Source organism: Corvus moneduloides, chromosome 26 (genome assembly GCF_009650955.1).
Source record: "Corvus moneduloides isolate bCorMon1 chromosome 26, bCorMon1.pri, whole genome shotgun sequence".
NCBI classification, from domain to species: Eukaryota; Metazoa; Chordata; class Aves; order Passeriformes; family Corvidae; genus Corvus; species Corvus moneduloides.
This window is the reverse complement of record NC_045501.1, coordinates 1,291,751-1,313,552: the sequence shown is the minus strand read 5'-3', so window position 1 is coordinate 1,313,552 and position 21,802 is coordinate 1,291,751. Positions and strand designations below refer to the sequence as shown.

The following is a 21,802-nucleotide window of genomic DNA, read 5'->3' as shown; positions in this document are numbered from 1 at the left end:
TCCCACCCCAAAGGAATGGAGTTCCCATCCCAAAAACTGCCCCGGAGTTCAGGGAAGGGGTGGGGTGGGAAAACTCCCAGCCTGGGATGGATCCAGGGATTTTATGGAGCTCCAGGACTGGAAGAGTGACTTAGCCCAAAAATCCATCCCGAAACACCCCCAAAATCCTGGGATTCCTGGAATTCCAGCCCAAATCCCAATGGGGAGCAGCTCCTGATGTTCCCAGTTCCATGAGGAGACCCCTCTTGGATAATCCAATCCAGAAAAACCCGGGATTTTTGGGATCGCGGGGGCTCTTCCGGGGGCTTGGGCCGCTCAGATCTGGGAAGAATCACCGGGAAATCTGGAGCAGGAGCCGGAGGAATTGTGGATAATGGGATTCCAGGACACGGAGCGGGGAGGGAGCAGCTGGATTGGATTCCCGAAATATCAGCGAGGACATTCCGGAGCTTGGGAATGGCACAGCCGGGAGCCTCCGGAATGACTCAGGGACTTCCGGAGAAAAGTTGGGAAAGGGGGGGAAAAAAAAAGCTGGGATGGATCCTTTGGAAAGGATTAAAGGCGAGGAAAAAACTGGGATGGGAAGAGGAGAAGGAAAAAATTGGGAATGAGGCCAGGGCGGCTTTGGGAAGTGCTGGAAAATTCCGGGATTAAGAAGAAAAGGACAAATCCCGTCTGGGATCGGCAGCGAGCTGGGAAAGGGGGATGGGAAAGGCTCCAAATCCACCAGGAATGTGGGAATATCGAGGCTGGAATTCCATGGGACACCATCAGGGCCAAGGGATTGAAAGGAAATCATGGAAAACAAATCTTTGGAATTCCGTGGGATTCCATCATGGACTCGCTGGCCAAGGGATTCGAGCTCCTCATTTTTCCCAGTTTTCCCTCCTTTCCCAGGAATTCTCCTCATCCCACGGCTGCTTTCCTGCTTCCCAGAGGGACGGGAGGGCCTTGGAGGCATCCTGGGAATCTCCAGTGGGATCCATGGGGGTCGGATCCATCCCAAAATTCCTGCGCCGGCCTCTTCGGGATCCAAATCCCATTGAAAAATCCCAAGCACCTCCCTTATCCCAGGAATTCTGGGAGACGCCTCCTTATCCCACAGCTGCTTTTCCCAGCTGGAATTCCAGCACTGGGAAGAGCCTCACCCCTCGGATCCTGGGAATTCCCTCGTTCTCCAGAGCCCAGGATGCTCCAAAGAGGCCAAAATTCCCAAAAATTCCCCTTATCCATGTGCTGGAATCCTTTGGATTGGGATCTTACCCTTCTCGCCGCCAAAATCCTCCTCGTCCTCCGGGAATGGCGGCTCCAGCTCCTCATCTGGGCAAGGAAAAAAAGGTGGAAAAATCAGGGAAAAACTGGGAATGTCACGGCTCCGGCAGGCCCAGGGCTCCGAGAGAATGCCAGGAATGCCGAATTCCCACATGGATTTTGCGGAGGGAGGAAAAGTGGGAGAAGGTTTTCATGGAAAACGGGAATTGCTGCGGGCAGCGGGAAGAATGAATCCGTCGATTCCAGGTGCTCCCGTGGCAAGAGAGGGATGGGGAAAAGGAGATTCCAGAGGGGGAATGGGAGGAATTCCAGGCTGGGAATGGGAGGAAGGATGCGGGTGGCAGGAGGAATTCGGGAGAAGGAGGATTCGGGAAGAGGAGGAGGAAGGGATGGAAGAAATGATCCCGGGAAAGAGGCGGATTCCAGAGGGGCTGGGAAGGCTTGGAAAAACGGCTGGGATGGGAATGGGGCTGGGAAGGGTCCCTGGAGGGAGAATGCCAACCTCATCCATGGAAAACCCCTTCCCATCCATGGAAAATCCATTTCTATCCATGGAAAATCCCTTCCTATCCATGGAAAATCCCTTCCCTTCCATGGAAAATCCATTTCTATCCATGGAAAACCCCTTCCCATCCATGGAAAACCCCATCCATGGAAAATCCATTTCTATCCATGGAAAACCCCTTCCCATCCATGGAAAACCCCATCCATGGAAAACCCATTTCTATCCATAGAAAACCCATTTCTATCCATGGAAAATCCCTTCCCATCCATGGAAATCCCATTTCCCATCCATGGAAAATCCCATTTCTATCCATGGAAAATCCCTTTCCATCCATGGAAAATCCCATTTCCCATCCATGGAAAATCCCATTTCTATCCATGGAAAACCCATTCCTATCCATGGAAAACCCATTTCTATCCATGGAAAACGCCTTCTCATCCATGGAAATCCCATTTCCCATCCATGGAAAATTCCTTCCCATCCATGGAAAATCCATTCCTATCCATGGAAATCCCATTTCCCATCCATGGAAAATCCGTTTCCCATCCATGGAAAACCCCTTCCCATCCATGGAAAATCCATTTCTATCCATGGAAAACCCATTTCTATCCATGGAAAATCCATTCCTATCCGTGGAAAATCCCTTCCCATCCATGGAAAATCCCATTTCCCATCCATGGAAAATCCCATTTCTATCCATGGAAAATCCCTTTCCATCCATGGAAAATCCCATTTCCCATCCATGGAAAATCCATTTCTATCCATGGAAAACCCATTTCTATCCATGGAAAATCCATTCCTATCCATGGAAAATCCCTTCCCATCCATGGAAATCCCATTTCCCATCCATGGAAATCCCATTTCCTATCCATGGAAAATCCCTTCCCGCCCCCCCGGCCGTCCCTGCCCACTCCTCATCCTCCCCTCGCTGCTCCCGGGCACATTCCCGGGGAATTTTGGGCTGGGAAATCCAGGAATGGTGGCGGGATGAGCCCCTCCCGGCCAGCCAGGGGCTCTCCTGGAATTAAATCCGATGGATCCAGGGGTTTTCTTGGAATTAAATCCAATGGATCCAGGGGTTTTCTTGGAATTAAGCCGGATGGATCCAGGGGTTTTCATGGAATTAAATCCGATGGATCCAGGGGTTTTCATGGATTTAAGTCTGATGGATCCAGGGGATTTCCTGGAGTTAAATCTGATGGATCCAGGGGTTTTCTTGGAGTTAAATCTCATGGATCCAGGGGTTTTCATGGAATTAAATCGGATGGATCCAGGGGTTTTCTTGGAATTAAGTCAGATGGATCCAGGGGTTTTCCTGGAATTAAGTCTGATGGATCCAGGGGTTTCCTTGGAATTAAGTCGGAAGGATCCAGGGGCTTTCTTGGAATTAAATCTGATGGATCCAGGGGTTTTCCTGGAGTTAAATCTCATGGATCCAGGGGTTTTCATGGAATTAAACCGGATGGATCCGGGGCTTTTCTTGGAGTCAGGCCTGGAAGCGAAGCTCTGCCTTCCCAATCCCATCCCATACTGGGATTCTCCAGTGACGAATCACAGGAAAAAGCTGGAAAATCCAGGAAAACCAAACTCCGCTGCTTCCCCCTCCCTCCCCACCCTCGGGAAAAGCCCTTCCCAAACTCCGCATCCCAATCCCGGCGGCTCCGGCACCGCCGGCACATCCCGGGACGCTCCGGAATCTCGGCGGAGCCACCTTTTTAATGGAGCAATTTGATTCAATTTTCCAGGCGATAAAATTCCCCGGCAGCGCTCGGCGCTTCCGAGCGGACACCTTCACTCCTGATTTAACATTCCCATCGAATCCTTCCCGGGAAATTGGAAAAATTTATCACCTGTGAAATTTTATTTGGCCTCGGCCGCGTCTGTTTTTGTAAAACTTCATTAACGCCGAGGAAATGATCTCTCCGGAGCTTTTCCCGGGATTTTTTCCGGGGTTTTTTCGTGCCAGGTGGGAAGGAGGGAGAGGGAGGCTTGGATTGGGATTTTCTTCTTTTTTTGTTGTTTTTTTTTCCCCTGGGTTTTTGGGGGTTTTGGGATGGAGGAGGATCCGGAGGTGGGATGGGGTGGGAAGGTTGGGAGGTCTGATCGGTGGGAAGGCGGGGAAATCCATGGGAACACGGGGAAAGCCATGGAAAGCCATGGAAACAAATGAAAATCCACGGAAACAAATGAAAATCCATGGAAACAAATGAAAATCCATGGAAATCTACAAAAATCCATGAAAATCCACAGAGAGCCATGGAAATCTACAAAAATCCATGAAAATCCATGAAAAGACATGAGAAGACATGAAAATCCATGGAAAGCCATGGAACTCCATGGAAACACAGGGAAACCTGTGGAAAGCCATGGAAACTCCTGGAAACCCATGAAAATCCAAGAAAATCCGTGAAAACCCTTAAAAATCCATGGAAACAAATGAAAATCCATGGAAATCCATGGAAAGCCATGGAAATCTATGAAAATCCATGAAAAGACATGAAAAGACATGGAAATCCATGGAAAGCCATGGAAACCCATAGAAATCCATGGAAATCCACGGAAATCCATGGAAATCCATGGAAACACATAGAAATCCATGGAAATCCGTGGAAAGCCAAGAAAATCCTTGAAAATCCATGGAAATCCATGGAAACTCATGGAAACCCCTGGAAATCCATGGAAACCCATAGAAACCCATGGAAACCCATGGAAATCCATGGAAAGCCAAGGAAACTCATGGAAAGCCATGGGAAGCTGTGGAAATCCATGGGAATCCATGGAAACTCATGGAAATCCACGGAAAGCCATGGAAATCCACGGAAAGCCATGGAAATCCATGAAAATCCACAGAAATCCATGAAAATCCGTGGAAACTCATGAAAGTCCATGGAAACCCAAGGAAATCCATGAGAATCCTTTATTTCCAGTTCGAGCCCCTCATTCCTCAGTTCCCACCTTCACTTCCCAGGTTTTCCCCTTCATTCCCAGTTTTCTCCCTTCATTCCTCACTTTCCCTCTTATTTTCCCAGTTTTCCCCCTTCACTTCCCAGTTTTCCGCTCTCTTCCCGATTTTCCCCCTTCACTTCCCAGTTTTCCGCTTCATTTCCCTCTTTCCCAACTTCCCGGCGCCGATTTTTGGATCCAAACCCCCCAACACAGAGAGAGAAATCCTGGGACAAACAAGAAAAAACCGGGATCTGCTTCCCACCCTTGAACTGGGACACAGAGACGCTCTCCGGGATGGGAATTCCAGCCTCGGGAAGAGGCGGAAAACCACCTGGAATTGCGGAGGTGGCTCTGGGTTGTGTCACCTCGGCTCTAATTCCATTATTTTATTCCCATAATCCAATTCCAGCCCTGCCCGTGGCTCTGGGAGGGAGCGTTTCCCTCATCCAGAGGCGGATTTTTCCTGGGAACACATCCCAGAGGTTCCTCTCTTCCCAAATTTCACCCAGACAGAGCTGAATTCCCGGATGGGAAATTCCCCGGGAAAATTGGTTCGGATTTGGGGGCTCCATCAAAAACTTGGAGCAAAGAAATGGGATAAAACCTTGGAATTTGGGGTTGGTTAAACTGGGAAATGCGGGAATGGCTCCAGTGTGGGAATGGCCGAGGTGTCCTCACGTTTTTCCAGGGAAAAGTTGGGAATTTGGGAGCTCACCTGGCAGCACCTCGTAGATGTCGTCGCCTTCCAGCTCCGGGCTCGGCTCCTCCGGGATCAGGGTGGAATTGTGGGAATTGTTCATGGAATCGGAGCCGTCCAGGTCATTGGAGAGCTCCTCCTCCTCCTCTTCCTCCTCCTCCTCCTCCTCCTCCTCATCGCAGGGAATGGTCAGGGAGCTCAGGTCTGCCGGAAAACCGGGAAAACGGGATGGAAACCCAGGAATTCTCCCGATTCCAGAGGGGTGGGATCGAGATCCAAACCCTGCGATCCGGCAAAAAGCCAAGGAAAAACCCGAGGAAAGGCGGAAAATCCCGGGGAATGACCCCAAATTCAGGCGTGAATCCCGAAGGGATGGAGCCTGGGCTTCCAGAGGTTCTGGAATTTTCCAGAGGTTCTGGAATTTCCCAGAGGGTTTCTGGAATTTTCTCCATCCCCAGCTGGAGGAACTCCCCACAAATCCCGGCGTGGATGGAGGGAAAGGCCGGATCCAGGTGGGAAAACGCTTCCCGAAGATCCCAAAGAACCGGGAGCGGCTCCGGACTCACCCCTGAGGAGGAACTGGATCTGCTCCACCCAATCCGCGGCCTCGGCCGGGCTCGGAGCTGTGAACTGCGGGAGAATCCGTTATCCCGCGGGATCTGGGATGCGGGGACAGCGATCCGCCGTTCCCATCCCTGGGCCACACCCTAAAATTCCCATTTTCCCCCCCAGATTCCCTTTTTTCCCCTTGAAATTCTGATTCCCCCCCCAAAATTCCCATTTTCCCCCTCACGATTCCCTTTTTTCCCCATGAAATTCCCATTTTTCCCATGAAATTCCCTTTTTTTCCCTCAAAATTCCCCTTTTCCCCCTGAAATTCCCTTTTGTCCCACCCAAATTCCCGTTTTTCCCCCAAAATTCCCATTTCCCCCCCAAAATTCCCATTTCCCCCTCACAATTCCCTTTTTTCCCCTTGAAATTCGCCTTTTCCCCCCAAAATTCCCATTCTCCCCCCAAAATCCCCCCCAAAATTCCCCTTTTCCCCCTGAAATTCCCTTTTGTCCCACCCAAATTCCCGTTTTTCCCCTTGAAATTCCCATTCCCCCCCAAAATTCCCATTTCCCCCTCACAATTCCCTTTTTTTCCCCTCAAAATTCCCCTTTTCCCCCTGAAATTCCCCTTTTCCCCCTGAAATTCCCTTTTTTCCCCCAAAATTCCCTTTTTCCCCCTGAAATTCCCTTCTGTCCCACCCAAATTCCTGTTTTTCCCCCAAAATTCCCATTTCCCCCCCAAAACTCCCTTTTCCCCCCTCAAAATTCCCTTTTCTCCCCCTGAAATTCCCATTTTCCCCCCAAAATTCCCATTTCCCCCCAAAATTCCCATTTCCTCCCCCAAAATTCCCATTTCCCACCGGTTCCCACCTCATAGGAGCGTTTTCCGGGACACAGCAGCTCGAAGCAGCATTTTTTCCGGGAATCTTTCCGGAGCTGGGAAGCCAAGCGGGCCTGGTAGCGCTCAATGGGAAAGGAGCCTTTGGGCTGCTTGCCTGGGAAAAGGGAATTGCCGGAAATTCCGGATTTTCCACCTTTTTCCCAGCCCTGGATACGGAAGGAAACTGAGGAGCGGAGTGGGAAAATTCTGGGAATGGGAAAATGGCCGGGAAATGGCGGGGAAGGAAAAAAGTCCAGGAAATTTTGGGAAAGGGGGAATTGCTGGGAAAATTCTGGGAATGGGAAAATGGCCGGGAAATGGCGGGGAAGGAAAAAAGTCCAGGAAATTTTGGGAAAGGGGGAATTGCTGGGAAAATTCTGGGAATGGGAAAATGACCGGGAAAATTCCCTTTGCTCCAAGGGAAGGAAATCCCAAGGGAATGCCATAAAATTTCCCATTCCAAGGAATTGTCCCTTTTAATCCTCAGGAGATGGGAAGAGCAGAAAATCGGGAAAACCCGATCCCGATGCTTATTCCTGCTGGGAATGCATCCATGGAATGCTGGGGGGGGGGGGGGGAGGGGAATACTTTGGGGAAGATCTTTGGGAATTGTGGATGTCCGATGGTGGAATTCCCGATTCCTGGCATGGCTGTTTTTCCCTCCTGGATCAGTTTTTTTCCCATGGGAATTTCCTCCGGGATTTGTGGGAGCAGATTCCAGGCGGCCGCACTCAAAAATCCCAACCGAAATTCCAGAGGGATGCCAGGAGGATCCCATCCCATGGAATTCCCGTGGAATTTCCTTTCCTCTGTTGCCTTCTGGACACCCTTTGGAAAAGGCCCGATTCCCATCTCTCCCCAAAATTCCCAAATCCCCAATTTTGGCGTCAACCCCGCCCTGCTGGCGATGGTGGAGTTGGGAATCTTTTCCGGGATCAGAAAGGGCTGGAAATCCCTGGATAAAGGGCCTGGAAAAGGGACAAAGCCTCGTTTCCATCCCGCGGGAGTTTATTCCCATCCCCGCTGGGTGCAATCCATGGATTTGGGTGGTTTATTCCTGGTTTTCCTGCTGGTTTCGGGCGGGAAGGAGGAAATCCATCAATTCCCAAACTCCGCTGGAGTTCCCATGGATCCGACGGAGCACGACTGGAAAATTTCCCATCCAGGCCCTCCTGGGGCCGAATCCCAACCCAGGGATCAGGAAAACCTTGGAATTCTTTCATTTCCATCCCTTTCCCCTCATTCCTTATCCGTGCAGTCGGAATTCGGGTGGGAAATCAACCAAAGCCAACCGGGATTTACCCTTCCAGGAGCCGGGAATTGGGATTTTCCATGGCCCGAGCCTCCCGAAAGTTGGGAATTCTTTTCCCACTCACTTTTCTCGTTGGCGTAGTAGAAGAAATTCCTTTGGGTGAGGACGCACCAGCGCTTGTGCCACTCGGAGCCGAAAAAGCTGGGCTCTGGAACGGGGGAAAAAAAAACGGGAAAAGTGGGAAAAATCGGGAAAAGAGGGAGAAAATCGGGGGAAAATCAGGAAAAGAGGGAGGAAATGGAGAAAAAATCGGGGAAAGAGGGAGAAAATTGGGAAAAGAGGGAGAAAATAAAACGGGAAAAGAGGGAGAAAATCAGGAAAAGAGGAAGAAATCGGGAAAAATCGGGAAAAGAGGGAGGAAATGGAGAAAAATCGGGAAAAGAGGAAGAAAATCGGGAAAAGAGGGAGAAAATCAGAAAAAGAGGGAGAAAATCAGGAAAAGAGGGAGAAAAATTGGGAAAAGAGGGAGAAAATCAGGAAAAAATGGGAGAAAATCGGGAAAAGAGGGAGAAAATTGGGGGAAAATCAGGAAAAGAGGGAGGAAATGGAGAAAAAATCGGGGAAGGAGGGAGAAAATTGGGAAAAGAGGGAGAAAAATTGGGAAAAGAGGGAGAAAATCAGGAAAAGAGGGAGAAAAATTGGGAAAAGAGGGAGAAAATCAGGAAAAGAGGGAGAAAATCAGGAAAAAATGGGAGAAAATTGGGAAAAGAGGGAGAAAAATTGGGGAAAGAGGGAGAAAAATTGGGAAAAGAGGGAGAAAATCGGGAAAAGAGGGAGAAAATCGGGAAAAGAGGGAGAAAAATTGGGAAAAGAGGGAGAAAATCGGGAAAAGAGGGAGAAAATCAGGAAAAGAGGGAGAAAAATCGGGAAAAGAGGGAAAAAATCAGGAAAAGAGGGAGAAAAATCGGGAAAAGGGGGAAAAAATCGGGAAAAGAGGGAGAAAAATCGGGAAAAGAGGGAGAAAAAATAACGGGAAAAGAGGGAGAAAATTGGGAAAAGAGGGAGAAAATCAGGAAAAGAGGGAGAAAAATTGGGAAAAGAGGGAGAAAAAATAACGGGAAAAGAGGGAGAAAAATCGGGAAAAGGGGAAGAAAATCAGGAAAAGAGGGAGAAAAATCGGGAAAAGAGGGAGAAAAATCGGGAAAAAGGGAGAAAAATCGGGAAAAGAGGGAGAAACATTGGGAAAAGAGGGAGAAAAATCGGGAAAAGAGGGAGAAAAAATAACGGGAAAAGAGGGAGAAAATTGGGAAAAGAGGGAGAAAATCAGGAAAAGAGGGAGAAAAATTGGGAAAAGAGGGAGAAAAAATAACGGGAAAAGAGGGAGAAAATTGGGAAAAGAGGGAGAAAATCAGGAAAAGAGGGAGAAAAATTGGGAAAAGAGGGAGAAAAAATAACGGGAAAAGAGGGAGAAAATCAGGAAAAGAGGGAGAAGTAAAAACGGGAAGAGAGGGAGAAAATCAGGAAGAGGAAAAAAATCAGGAAAAGAGGGAGAAAAATCGGGAAAAAAGCTGGAGAAATCCTCCTTCTCATTCCTTTGGGACGCGTTTCTCACGGCAGGCGACGCGCTCGGGGTTAAATCTCCGTCAAACGTCTTTAAGCCCGAGCTCAGCGGGAGTTAAGCCAGGCCCAGCTCTGAGCTCCGCTCAGGGAATAACCGGGAGCTGTTTCTGCCTCTTCCCATCAATAATTCCCGAGGAAATCGGATTAGGGCAGGGAATAATTTGTGGCTTTCACAGGAAAAGCGAGATAAGGCCGAGGCTGATCCCGAGCCCTGCTCTTATCTCCGCATTAACCCTGGGATGCTCCCGAATCCCCGGAGCTTCTCCCGCTTTTTTCTCCTCATTAGTTTTGCCCTCCAGGCCTGGGCCCGGCTTAATTTAATTCCAAGCTTTAATTTGGATGCATTTGGATGCTCTGGACAAGGGAACGGATCCAGCAGGGCCTTGGAAAAACCTGGAAGCTGCGGCCTGGGGGAAATCCATGGATTTCCTGGGTTTTCCTGCTGGTTTTTAAGCTGGAAATGTGGGATTTTCCCGAATTCGGAGGCGACAATTCCGGAGCTCGTCGGCTAATTCCAGGTTTTACCTCGGGATCTCTTCTCCAGGTATCCTTGCTTCAAAATATTCCCGGAATCCTGGACGGGCCTTGGGATCTCTTCCAGGCCTACAGGGAGCAGAGCAAAGGGAAATCTTGGAATTTCCCATTGCCACATTCCAAGGTTTCCAGCCCCTTTCCTTGGGGACGCAGAGCTGGGATATTGGTGGTGAAATCCCGGGATTTGGGTGGGAATGAACCTCAAAGCTCAGCCATCCCACAATTCCCACTAAACCTGGGCGCTCCGAGGCTCCATCCCAGCTCAAATCCCGGGATTTGGGTGGGAACGAACCTCAAAGCTCAGCCATCCCACAATTCCCACTAAACCTGGGCGCTCCGAGGCTCCATCCCGGCTCAAATCCCGGGATTTGGGTGGGAATGAACCTCAAAGCTCAGCCATCCCACAATTCCCACTAAGCCAGGCCGCTCCAAGGCTCCATCCCAGCTCAAATCCCGGGATTTGGGTGGGAATGAACCTCAAAGCTCAGCCATCCCACAATTCCCACTAAACCTGGGCGCTCCGAGGCTCCATCCCAGCTCAAATCCCGGGATTTGGGTGGGAACGAACCTCAAAGCTCAGCCATCCCACAATTCCCACTAAACCTGGGCGCTCCAAGGCTCCATCCCGGCTCAAATCCCGGGATTTGGGTGGGAATGAACCTCAAAGCTCAGCCATCCCACAATTCCCACTAAACCTGGGCGCTCCGAGGCTCCATCCCAGCTCAAATCCCGGGATTTGAGTGGCAACAACCGTTACACCTCAGCCATTCCGCGTTTCCCACTAAACCAGGCTTTTCCAGGCCCCATCCCAGCTGGAATGCTGAAATTTGGGTGGGAACAAACCTGAAACATTCCCATCCCACAATTCCCACCAACCCCGGGTTTTCCAAGCCCCCCATCCCAGCTTGAATCCCGGGATTTGCCGGAGTTTAGATCCTCTCCAGCTCCAGCAGGAGCTCCGATCATTCCCGCTTTTCCGTGCCTCGGTTTCCCAGCTGGAAAATTGGGATAAGGGAGACTCCTTGACCGGATAAACGGATGGGTTTAGGGAGGAGCCGATCGGATCGGAAAAGGCTCAGGAAAATTGGGATCTGCCGGGAGGGGAAAAACAGAACCGTGACAAATAAAGGGATAAAAACACAAATCCGGGAATCCAGAACTCTGAAATCCCTGGAATTCCTTCCCTGTTCCCTCTCTCCCTCATCCCAACATTCCGACCCCGGCTCTGATCCACAGCGAGCCGGAAAATCCTGAATCATTCCCTAATGGAGCATCCGTCCCATCCATCAGCGGGCGGGAATTTATCCCCATTAATTCCCTAATCCATGATAAATTTCCCGTCCTTTCCTGTCGGCGCGGGGACTCCGTAAATCCCGACTTTTCCTCCGGCTCCACCGGAGCGTTCAGGTGTGCTCCGACCATTCCTCGTTAGCCCGACGGCCTCATTTTCCCGGGAATGGCCTGGGAGGCTTCAATTTCCCGGGAATGGGGAGGACTTGGAGGTCTGGTTTTTCTGGGAATGGCCTGGGAGGCCTCGTTTTAGTGGGAATGGCTTTGGATCCTTCATTTTCCTGGGAATGACCTTGGAGGCCTCGTTTTCCAGGAATGACTTGGGATCCTTCATTTTCCCGGGAATGGCTTTGGATCCTTCATTTTCCCGGGAATGGGGAGGACATGGAGGCCTCATTTTTCTGGGAACGGCTTTGGATCCTTCATTTTCCTGGGAATGACCTTGGAGGCCTCGTTTTCCTGGGAATGACTTGGGATCCTTCATTTTCCCGGGAATGGCTTTGGATCCTTCATTTTCCCGGGAATGGGGAGGATTTGGAGGCCTCATTTTTCTGGGAACGGCTTTGGATCCTTCATTTTCCTGGGAATGCTGAGGCCCCATTTCCCAGGAATGGCTGTGGATCCTTCATTTTCCTGGGAATAGAGAGGTCTTGGAGGCCTTGTTTTCCTGGGAATGGTGAGGCCCCATTTCCCGGGAATGACTTTGGAGGCCCCATTTTCTGGGAATGGCCTGGGAGGCCTCATCCATCACCCAGATGGGATGGGAACATTTCCGGGATTGCAGCTCCAGGCGTTTATTCCAAGCTGGAATCTCGGCTTGGACACAATCCAAGCCTGGACGTTGTCACTCAAGGATCCGATGGATCCCCTTCCCTCCTGGAATTCCACACCTCATTTTTCCCAATATTCCCACGATTTCCACTTCTCCATCCGCCTTTTTGTTCTTCCCAAGGTCTGGAATCCCGAAATCCCGGAAATTTGGGGTCTGGGAATCCTCCCAGGCGGGAATTGGGAACAGGGAGCATCCCTGGAGCTCCGGAGGTGGAAGAGGAGGATCCCGGAGCCTCCGGTGTCGGCTGATCCGGGGGCAATGGGATGAAACCTCTTCCATTAGGGAAGAGTGGGAGTTTCCCGGAGTCCAAACAATCCCAGGGATTAATGAGGTGCCGGGAGCTGCTTCCCAAATGAAAAAAAAAACCCAGGAAAAATGAGCTGGCCGCTTCCTCTTGGAAAAGCTCCCAAGTGCCTGAAAATTCCAGGGGTTCCCTGCGGATCCAGGTCTCCAAAATTTATTTAATACAAAAATAGGGATGGAAAAAAATAAAGGGAAGATGGGGAGGGATAAAATCGGGATCGGATTTATGGGAAAGGCAGGGAATGATAAAATCGGGATCGGATTTGAGGGAATTCTGACGGGAGCGGGGATGAATCCCAAGAGGGAAGGGCAGCGGGATCGGTGCTGCGGGAATGGGGATGGAGCAGCTCCTCAGAGCCTTCATCCCAACTTTCTGCTGGAAATCACCGGGATGGGATTGTCCCATGGGAAATCCAGTCTGGAATTTAGGCGGGACTTTGGTCGGATGGGTCCAGCTCAGCCATGGGAAGTCCGTCCTAAATCCTTCATCCTCATCCCGATTCTGATCCCGATCCTCATCCTCATCCTCATCCTCATCCCGATCTTCATCCTCTTCCTTCATCCTCATCCTGCTCCCAATCCTGATCCTGATCCCGATCCTGATCCTCATCCTCATCCTCATCCTGATCCCAATCCTGATCCTTCATCCTCATCCTCATCCCAGCCCCCAACTCCATCCCAGCAATCCCAAACCACTTCCCAGGCCTTGAATCCCGCAGGAATCCCGCTGGAATATCCCACCCCAGAGCCAGAGCCGGGCTCAACCTTGGGATTCCCTCCTTTGGGATCACACAGGAATCCCCCAAGGGAATCCCAGCAATTCCAGAGGCGGCTCACTCAGGAATTCCAGAGGCAACAAATCTGGGAATTCTGGAGGTGGCAAACTCAGGAATTTCGGAGGTGGCAAACTCAGGAATTCCAGAGGCGACAAACTTGGGATAACTCCCCCAGCGGAGCAAATCCTGGGGGGAACCCAGCATTTCTTGGGATTCCATCCATGGTGAACAGCTCCCATAAATCCCAGCGCATCCCTGGAATCCGCGGAGCGCCGGGATCACCCCTCTGGCCCCGCATCCGGCCGGGAAGCGCGGCTGGAGCGCAGCCACGACTTCTCCGTGTTCCCGATAAGGAGCTCATCCATCACGGCCGGGGAAAGGGGAAAGGGCGGGAGCGGGGCCGGGATTTATCGGGAATGTGTCATTCCATGCGCACGCCCCGCGGGACAAATGGATCCTCCATCATTCCCGGCCGCTCCGCACCTGCGGCCGCACGCGCTCCGGGAGAGGGCGGCCGGAGCCATGGGTTTGATGGATTTTCCCGACTTTAATGGATGTAAACAAACAAAGGAGAGAGGGAAACATCAAATAATTCCCGTGACAGCTCCCGAAAGGAGCCGGGAGAGCGGGAAGCGCTTCCCAAAGGGAGCCGCGTTTGATGTGGGATCGGGATTTGTAAACAGCGGCAGCTCCGGATCGCGCCTTATCCAAATATTTCCCTTTCCCAGCGCCGGCTGAAAGTCGGGAATGACGGCTTTGGACTCTTCAACTTTCAGCTTTCACCCCGCGGCTCGGGAGGGGAGGGAGAGGGGGAGCCCCCCCCACCCCATTCCCGCCGGGATTTGATCCTTAATTCCCCTTTGGAAAAGCTGCTCTGGGGCACCTGGAGATCAAACTCCCAGCGCTGCATTCCCGGTTTTCCAGAGGGTCCTGAGCTCCTCCAGCGACCCCTCGGCCCCCAGAGGAGGGCGTGGAGGAGGGAGGGTGGGAAGGGGGGTCATTCCCATCATTCCCATCATTCCCATCATTCCCATTCCCACCGGGATTTGATCCCAATCCTCCTTTGGAAAAGCTGCTATGGGGCACCTGGAGATCAAACCCCAGGGCTGCATTCCCAGTTTTCCAGAGGGTCCAGAGCCCCTCCAGGGGTCATTCCCATCATTCCCATCATTCCCATCATTCCCATTCCCGCCAGGATTTGCTGCCTAATTCCCCTTTGGAAAAGCTGGAGATCAAACCCCAGGGCTGCTCTTCCCACTCATTCCCAGTTTTTCAGAGGGTCTGGAGCCCCTCCGGGGACCCCTCCGGTCACAGCCTTCATCCACCCCATCCATCCCATCCCATCCCACCCCATCCCATCCATCCCATCCCATCCCATCCCATCCCATCCCATCCCATCCATCCCATCCATCCCATCCCATCCCATCCCATCCATCCCATCCCATCCCATCCCATCCCATCCCTTTTTTCCCTCCGGGAAGGGCTCCAGGCTCAGGAGCCGCCCATGAACCAATCCCAGAGGGATGAAACTCCCCCGGCCATGGAGAACCAGGATTTGGGATGGGATAGGCTCAGGATTTGCTGAGCCGGGGGTGCCAATCCCAAATCCCGGTGGGATCATCCCTACCCCTTCTCCTTATTCCCAACAGCGAAAAGGAGACACGGGGCAACGATCCCAGGGAAAATCCCAAACTTTGGGGAGCTGAGGCTGGCACAGAGTGGGAATTCCACGTTTAATCCCGGCGCTAAAATTCGGGAATGAAAGGAAGGGAATTAAAGAACCTCTCGGCCATAAATATCCCGGGAATTCCCACCCGGACTCCGGGGTCACATCCCGGCTCTTTAAAAACTCATCCCAGGAAAATCAAGTGCTCCCATCGCCTTCCCGGGAATATTTACGGCCTCCGGGAAGGGCTCGAGGGCAGAATTCCCACTTGGAATGCCAGAGGTCAGCGCAGGGACGGACGCGGCTGAGGGATTTCCCTCCCGAGGCTCCAAGGCCGCAGATCCCAACCCTGGAGCTGCTCCCAAGGGACGCTCCCGGGCTTTGGGGTCGCGTCCCGGGGCAGGAATCAGGGAAGGGCCGTGTCATTCCAGGATTTTGCCACAAGGAAGCAGCAGAAGCTCAGGATTGGAGCCGGGAGCGGGAGCGGCCCCGGCGGGAGCGGCGGCGGGGGCTGGGATCCCAAATCCCAAATTTCCGCCCCAGAAAAGGGCTGGGAACCCCGGCTGCGCTCCCAATTCCCAAATTTCCACCCCAAAAAAGGACTGGGAACGCTGTCTGGGATCCCAATTCTCAAATTTCCCATCTCAAAAAGGGGCCGGGAACGCCGGTCGGGATCCCAATTCCCAGTTTTCCACCCCGAAAGGGGCTCTGCTGATTCCCTGGACCCCCCTTCCCGAATTTCCACCCCCAAAATTCTCTCCCCCCCCCCCCCCCCCCCCCCAAACGGACACCCCAAACCTCTGCCCCAAGCCAGGTTGGAATCTGTGGGAAATTGAATTTTCTGGGACCTTGCTCCCAATCCTGGAGCTTTTTATCCTAAAAATCCCGGAGAGGAGGGTACCAGAGAGGGGAAAAAAATCCTAAAACCAGAACTGGGGGAAATTGGGCTTTCCCAGCTCCCGGTTTGGTGTTAAACCGGTCAAGTCCGGCTTTTCCTGATCCCGTTTTCCTTAAATCCATGCTCAGCTCAGCCCAGGGGACATCGGAGGGTCTTGGACCCATCCTTGTCCCTGTCCTTATCCCTGTTCCCATTCCTGTCCCTGTTCCCATCCCCATCCCTGTCCTGTCCCCATCCCTGTTCCCATCCCCATCCCTGTCCTTGTTCTCATCCCTGTTCCCATCCCTGTCCCTGTCCCTGTTCCCATCCCTGTCCCTGTTCCCATCCCTCCAGATCTCCCTTTATTCCTGATTTTGCGGTGGCAGCTCCGTGCCCCCATTCCCGCTCCGACTGGGAATTCCAAGGGAAGTGGAGGCGGGGTTCGAAGGTCCCTGTTCCCATCCCTGTTTCCATCCCCATCCCTGTTTCCATCCCTGTCCCCATCCCTGTTCCTGTTCCCGTTCCTGTTCCCATCCCCGTTCCCATCCCTGTCCCTCCAAAACCCCTTTTTCCCGCCAGTTTTAGGATGGTAGCACCTCCACGCCCCCATTCCCACTGGGAATTCCAGCGTAGGAGGGGTTGCCAGGTCCCCATCCCTGTTCCTGTCCCCATCCTTGTTCCCATCCTGTTCCCATCCTGTTCCCATCCTGTTCCCATCCCTGTCCCCATCCCAGTTCCCATTCCCATCCCTGTTCCCATTCCTGTTCTCATCCCCATCCCTGTCCTTGTTCCCATCCCTGTCCCCATCCCTGTCCCCATTCCCATTCCCATCCCTGTCCCTGTCCCTGTTCCCATCCCTGTCCCCATCCCTGTTCCCATCCCTGTTCCCATCCCCATCCCTGTCCCATCCCTGTCCCCATCCCCATCCCTGTTCCCATCCCTGTTCCCATCCCTGTTCCCATCCCCATCCCTGTTCCCATCCCTGTTCCCATCCCTGTCCCCATCCCTGTTCCCATCCCTGTTCCCATCCCCATCCCTGTTCCCATCCCTGTCCCATCCCTGTCCCCATCCCCATCTCTGTTCCCATCCCTGTTCCCATCCCTGTTCCCACCCCTGTCCCTGTCCCCATCCCCATCCCCATCCCGATCCCTCCACACCCCTTTATCCCCAATGTGAGGCTGGCCCCATTCCCGCTGGGAATGCCGATGGAAGCGCCGGCTCCGCTCCCGCTTTTCCCTCTCCTGACCTCATCGCTTTTCCCCTCTCCGAAAGTGCTGAGCGCGGCTTTCCCGGGAATTATTTATCCGCGGGAGAAATGATTAAAAAAATTATTGGGAAAAAAAGGGAGATAAAACAAAACATCGATCGCTCCGGCCGCATCCGCCTCTGGAAATGTGGGAAGTGACAGCGGATAAAGGATGGCCGGGCCGGAAAAAAACAGGAGCTGCTTTTTATGGCAGCTCAGATTCCCACCAAGTCATAAATCCGGGATGGTACGGATCGGGAAAAGCTCCAAATGTGGTGGGGTTTGGGGATTTTTGGATAGAAATCCAGGTGGGATCAGGGCTCCAGGACCCCAAATCCAGATGGGATCAGAGCTCCAGACCCCAAAATCCCAGTTGGATCGGGGCTTTGGGACCCCAAATCCAGGTGGGATCAGAGCTCTGGATCAAGGGGTGACATTGGGACCTTATCCCAAAATCCAGGTGGGATCAGAGCTCCAGGACCCCAAATCCAGGGGGGATCAGAGCTCCAGACCCCAAAATCCCAGTTGGATCGGGGCTTTGGGACCCCAAATCCAGGTGGGATCAGAGCTCTGGATCAAGGGGTGACATTGGGACCCTATCCCAAAATCCAGGTGGGATCAGAGCTCCGGATCCAGGGGGGACATTGAGACCCCAAATCCAGGCTGGATCAGGGATCCAGGACTCAGAGGGGACAACGGGACCTTATCCCAAAATCCAGGTGGGATCAGAGCTCTGGATCAAGGGGTGACATTGGGACCTTACCCAAAATCCAGGTGGGATCAGAGCTCCGGATCCAGGGGGGACATTGGGACCTTATCCCAAAATCCAGGTGGGATCAGAGCTCCGGATCCAGGGGGGACATTGGGACCTTATCCCAAAACCCAAGGATGGGGATTTGGGATTAAACAGAACCCCAGGAGGTTTCTCCCATGGGAATGCGGCCTCTTCCCAGCCCGGATCTGAGCCAGGATGATCCCAAACTTTCCCCTCATTCCCCCATTCCCTGGGAAGGGAGGGACGGGGACATCTCCGGGAATTTGTCACCCTGCTGACATTTATGGGGCCCCGAAATTGGAAAAGGGAGGATTTTATTGCTCTCTCCGTCAAAAACCGCGGCTCCATCTGAGGCCCGGGAACCGTCAGATCGATATCCCGGCCTTTCATATCATCCCGGGAAACAAAAAAAAAAATCATTATCCCGTTACTTTTATTATGGAATTATGGCTGAAAAATGGGAGCTGCTGGCGCTTTCCATCTCCTCGGCCGTTTTTAAGGCGTTTTTCCCTTCCCTGGTGCCTCCGGATTGAGTCCCGCCGGGATGGGGAGTGGGATTTGGGTGGGGGTGGGAAGGGCCTGTGGATCTGGGATGGGGATTTTGGGAATCCCAGAAATCCAGGATGGGGATTTTGGGAGCCCCACAGGTCCGGAGAAGGGATTTGGGGAGCCCCATAGATCCGGGATGGGGATTTTGGGAATCCCAGAGATCCCTGCAGCTCCAGGATGGGATTTTGGGAGCCCCACAGGTCCAGGATGGGGATTTTGGGAGAGACCATCTCAGAGCCCACCCCAGAACCTTCTGAGCCTTCCAGGAACACCCTTGAGACCCTCACAGAACCTCAGGAACCATCACAGGAGCTCGGATCCCACCACAAAACCTCTGAGCCTTCCAAAATCCCCCCTGAGCCCAGCAGAGACCTTCTGAGATCATCCCATCACCCCTGAGACCATCCCGGCTTCTCAGAGCCTTCCAGAACCACCTCCGAGCCCACCAGAGAACCTCCGAGCCCACCAGGGAACCTCCGAGCCCACCAGAGAACCTCTGAGCCCACCAAGGAACCTCTGAGCCCACCAGGGAACCCTTGAGCCCACCAAGGAACCTCTGAGCCCACCAGAGAACCTCTGAGCCCACCTGGGAACCTCCGAGCCCACCAGAGAACCTCTGAGCCCACCTGGGAACCTCTGAGCCCACCAGAGAACCTCTGAGCCCACCTGGGAACCTCCGAGCCCACCAGGGAACCCCTGAGCCCACCAGGGAACCTCCGAGCCCATCACAAAACCCTTGAGCCTTCCAAAACCACCTCCGAGTCCACCAGAGAACCTCTGAGCCCACCAGAGAACCTCCGAGCCCACCAGAGAACCCCTGAGCCCATCACAAAACCCTTGAGCCTTCCAAACCCAGCCCTGAGCCCACCAGGGAACCCCTGAGCCCACCAGGGAACCTCTGAGCCCACCTGGGAACCTCCGAGCCCACCAGAGAACCCCTGAGCCCACCAAGGAACCCCTGAGCCCATCACAAAACCCTTGAGCCTTCCAAACCCAGCCCTGAGCCCACCAGAGAACCTCCGAGCCCACCAGGGAACCTCCGAGCCCACCAAGGAACCTCCGAGCCCACCAGAGAACCCCTGAGCCCACCAGGGAACCTCTGAGCCCACCAAGGAACCTCCGAGCCCACCAGAGAACCTCCGAGCCCACCAGGGAACCTCCGAGCCCACCAAGGAACCTCTGAGCCCACCAGAGAACCCCTGAGCCCACCAGGGAACCCCCGAGCCCATCACGACGCCCCTGGGGCCACCACAGAAGTCCCGAGCCTTCCAAACCCAGCCCCGAGCCCACCAGGGACCCTCAGAGCCCCTCACAGACGCTCTGAGCCCCCCGCAGAACCTTCTGAGCCCCCAAACACCCCAGAGCCCAGCAGAGAAGCTCGGAAAGCACCGGAGAACCTCGGAACCTTCCAGAACCACCTCGGAGCACCCGCCCCCGTCACCTCCCGGATCCACGGAACGGCAGAGCCGCCACGGCTCCGTCACCCCAGGCCCGGCTCGGAGCTCCCTCTCCCCGAAATCCCCCCTGGCCAGCCAGACCCTTCACGGGATTGGCGGATGACGAGCGGGGGAATCGGGATATCCGGGGAGGAAAACCAGGATCGATGCCAACGATCCATCCTGGCCTGGAGCTGTCCGGCGGTGACGGATGGACGGTGGCAGCCCCGGGGAGCTCCGCGAGGCGCGGGCAGGGACGTGGGGACGGCGGGACACGGCCCATCCATCACCGGCCACCCCAAAGGCCACCCCAAAGGTCCTGGATGTTCCCAAGGCGGGATTCCCAGCTGGAATGGGATGTGGGATGGGCCCGGCACTGCTGGAGGGGTCACGGCCAGCGGGGCCGGCTCGGGAGCCTTGGGAATATCCATAAATCCCTGTCAGGGCTGCGGGGTTTGGGATGGGAATTCCTGGCTGTCTGCAGAGGGAAAATCCGGCGGGAACGGCGGCGCGTTCCTGTTGGAGACGGGAATTTTTTCCCCCAAGTTTTGGAGAACTTTGTCCCCCGAATCCATGGGGAAAATGTCGCTTTTCCTGCCTTTGCCTCCTCCCTCTCCTTTCCGATCCATCGCAGAGGGGAAACGCTCCTTTGGAAGCCTCCCAGCCCTCCTGAGCCTCGGGAAGACAAACTCATCCCCACAAAATCCGGGATTCATGGAATGGGGGAACACGGAGCCGACCCGGACCCCGCTTTGGAATGAGAATGAGACAGAGCCGGGCTGGTTCCTTGGGATCCATCCCATTATCCCAGCTCCCATTGCAGCTGCTGGGAGGCCGGGATTGGGCCAGGAAATCCCAGCCTGGAGCACTCCAGTCCATCCGGGCCAGCCTGGAATGTGTGGATTCCCGGGATTCATGGACTGGGGGTTGCAGGGAGAGCCAAATCCTCAACCCCACTTCGGATCCAGGGATGAGACAGAGCCAGGCGGGTTCTTTGGGATCCATCCCATTATCCCAGCTCCCATTCCAGCTCTCAGGGATAGATCCAGCGGCCTCCTTCCCAATCCCAGGGACAGCCTGGCACCCGCGGATTCCTGGGATTCATGGAATGGGGAATGCTGGGAGAGCCAACCTGGACCCCACTTTGGAATGGGAATGAGACGGAGCCGGGCTGGTTCCTTGGGATCCATCCCATTATCCCAGCTCCCATTGCAGCTGCTGGGAGGCCGGGATTGGGCCAGGAAATCCCAGCCTGGAGCACTCCAGTCCATCTGGGCCAGCCTGGAATGTGTGGATTCCCGGGATTCATGGAATGGGGGAACACGGAGCCAGTGCCTGGACCCCACTTTGGAATGGGAATGAGACGGAGCCGGGCTGGTTCTTTGGGATGCATCCCATTATCCCAGCTCCCATTCCAGCTCTCAGGGATAGATCCAGCGGCCTCCTTCCCAATCCCAGGGACAGTCTGGCACCCGCGGATTTCCGGGATTCATGGAATGAGGGAACACGGAGCCAACACCTCAACCCCAGTTAAAAACCAGGGATGAGACGGATCAGAGCTGGTTCCTTGGGATCCATCCCATTATCCCACCTTTATCCAGCCTCCATGGGGGTCGCTCCAGCGCCTGGAATGCCGGGATCGGGGCGGTAAATCCCAGCCTGGAGCTCCATCCCGGCAGTCCCCAGGAATCCTCTCCGTGCCCTCTTCATTATCCCATTCCCAGCGGGAAGTTATGAGCTCCTTCCCGGCTCCCGCTATAAAAAAGTGATGGATGGCCGGGAAACCTCGGGGAGT

At 53.8% G+C, this 21,802-nt stretch overlaps 1 protein-coding gene across 2 annotated transcripts in view; it reads right to left on the bottom strand.

The window, feature by feature from the left end:
* Positions 1–10,409, bottom strand: part of SKAP1 (src kinase associated phosphoprotein 1) — a 38,323-nt gene extending 27,914 nt beyond the window's left edge. Inside the window, exons 1-6 of one of the 2 annotated variants that reach the window (XM_032091642.1) lie at positions 10,249–10,409; positions 8,228–8,311; positions 6,842–6,966; positions 5,987–6,050; positions 5,439–5,624; positions 1,264–1,320 (exon numbers count right to left, since the gene is read on the bottom strand). In XM_032091642.1, coding sequence (XP_031947533.1) covers positions 1,264–1,320; positions 5,439–5,624; positions 5,987–6,050; positions 6,842–6,966; positions 8,228–8,311; positions 10,249–10,375 — 643 coding nt within the window. In that variant the 5' untranslated portion in view covers positions 10,376–10,409. The remainder of the gene's footprint in view (positions 1–1,263; positions 1,321–5,438; positions 5,625–5,986; positions 6,051–6,841; positions 6,967–8,227; positions 8,312–10,248) is intronic. The other variant, XM_032091640.1, reaches the window with a different exon arrangement.
* Positions 10,410–21,802: the final 11,393 nt, after the last annotated feature.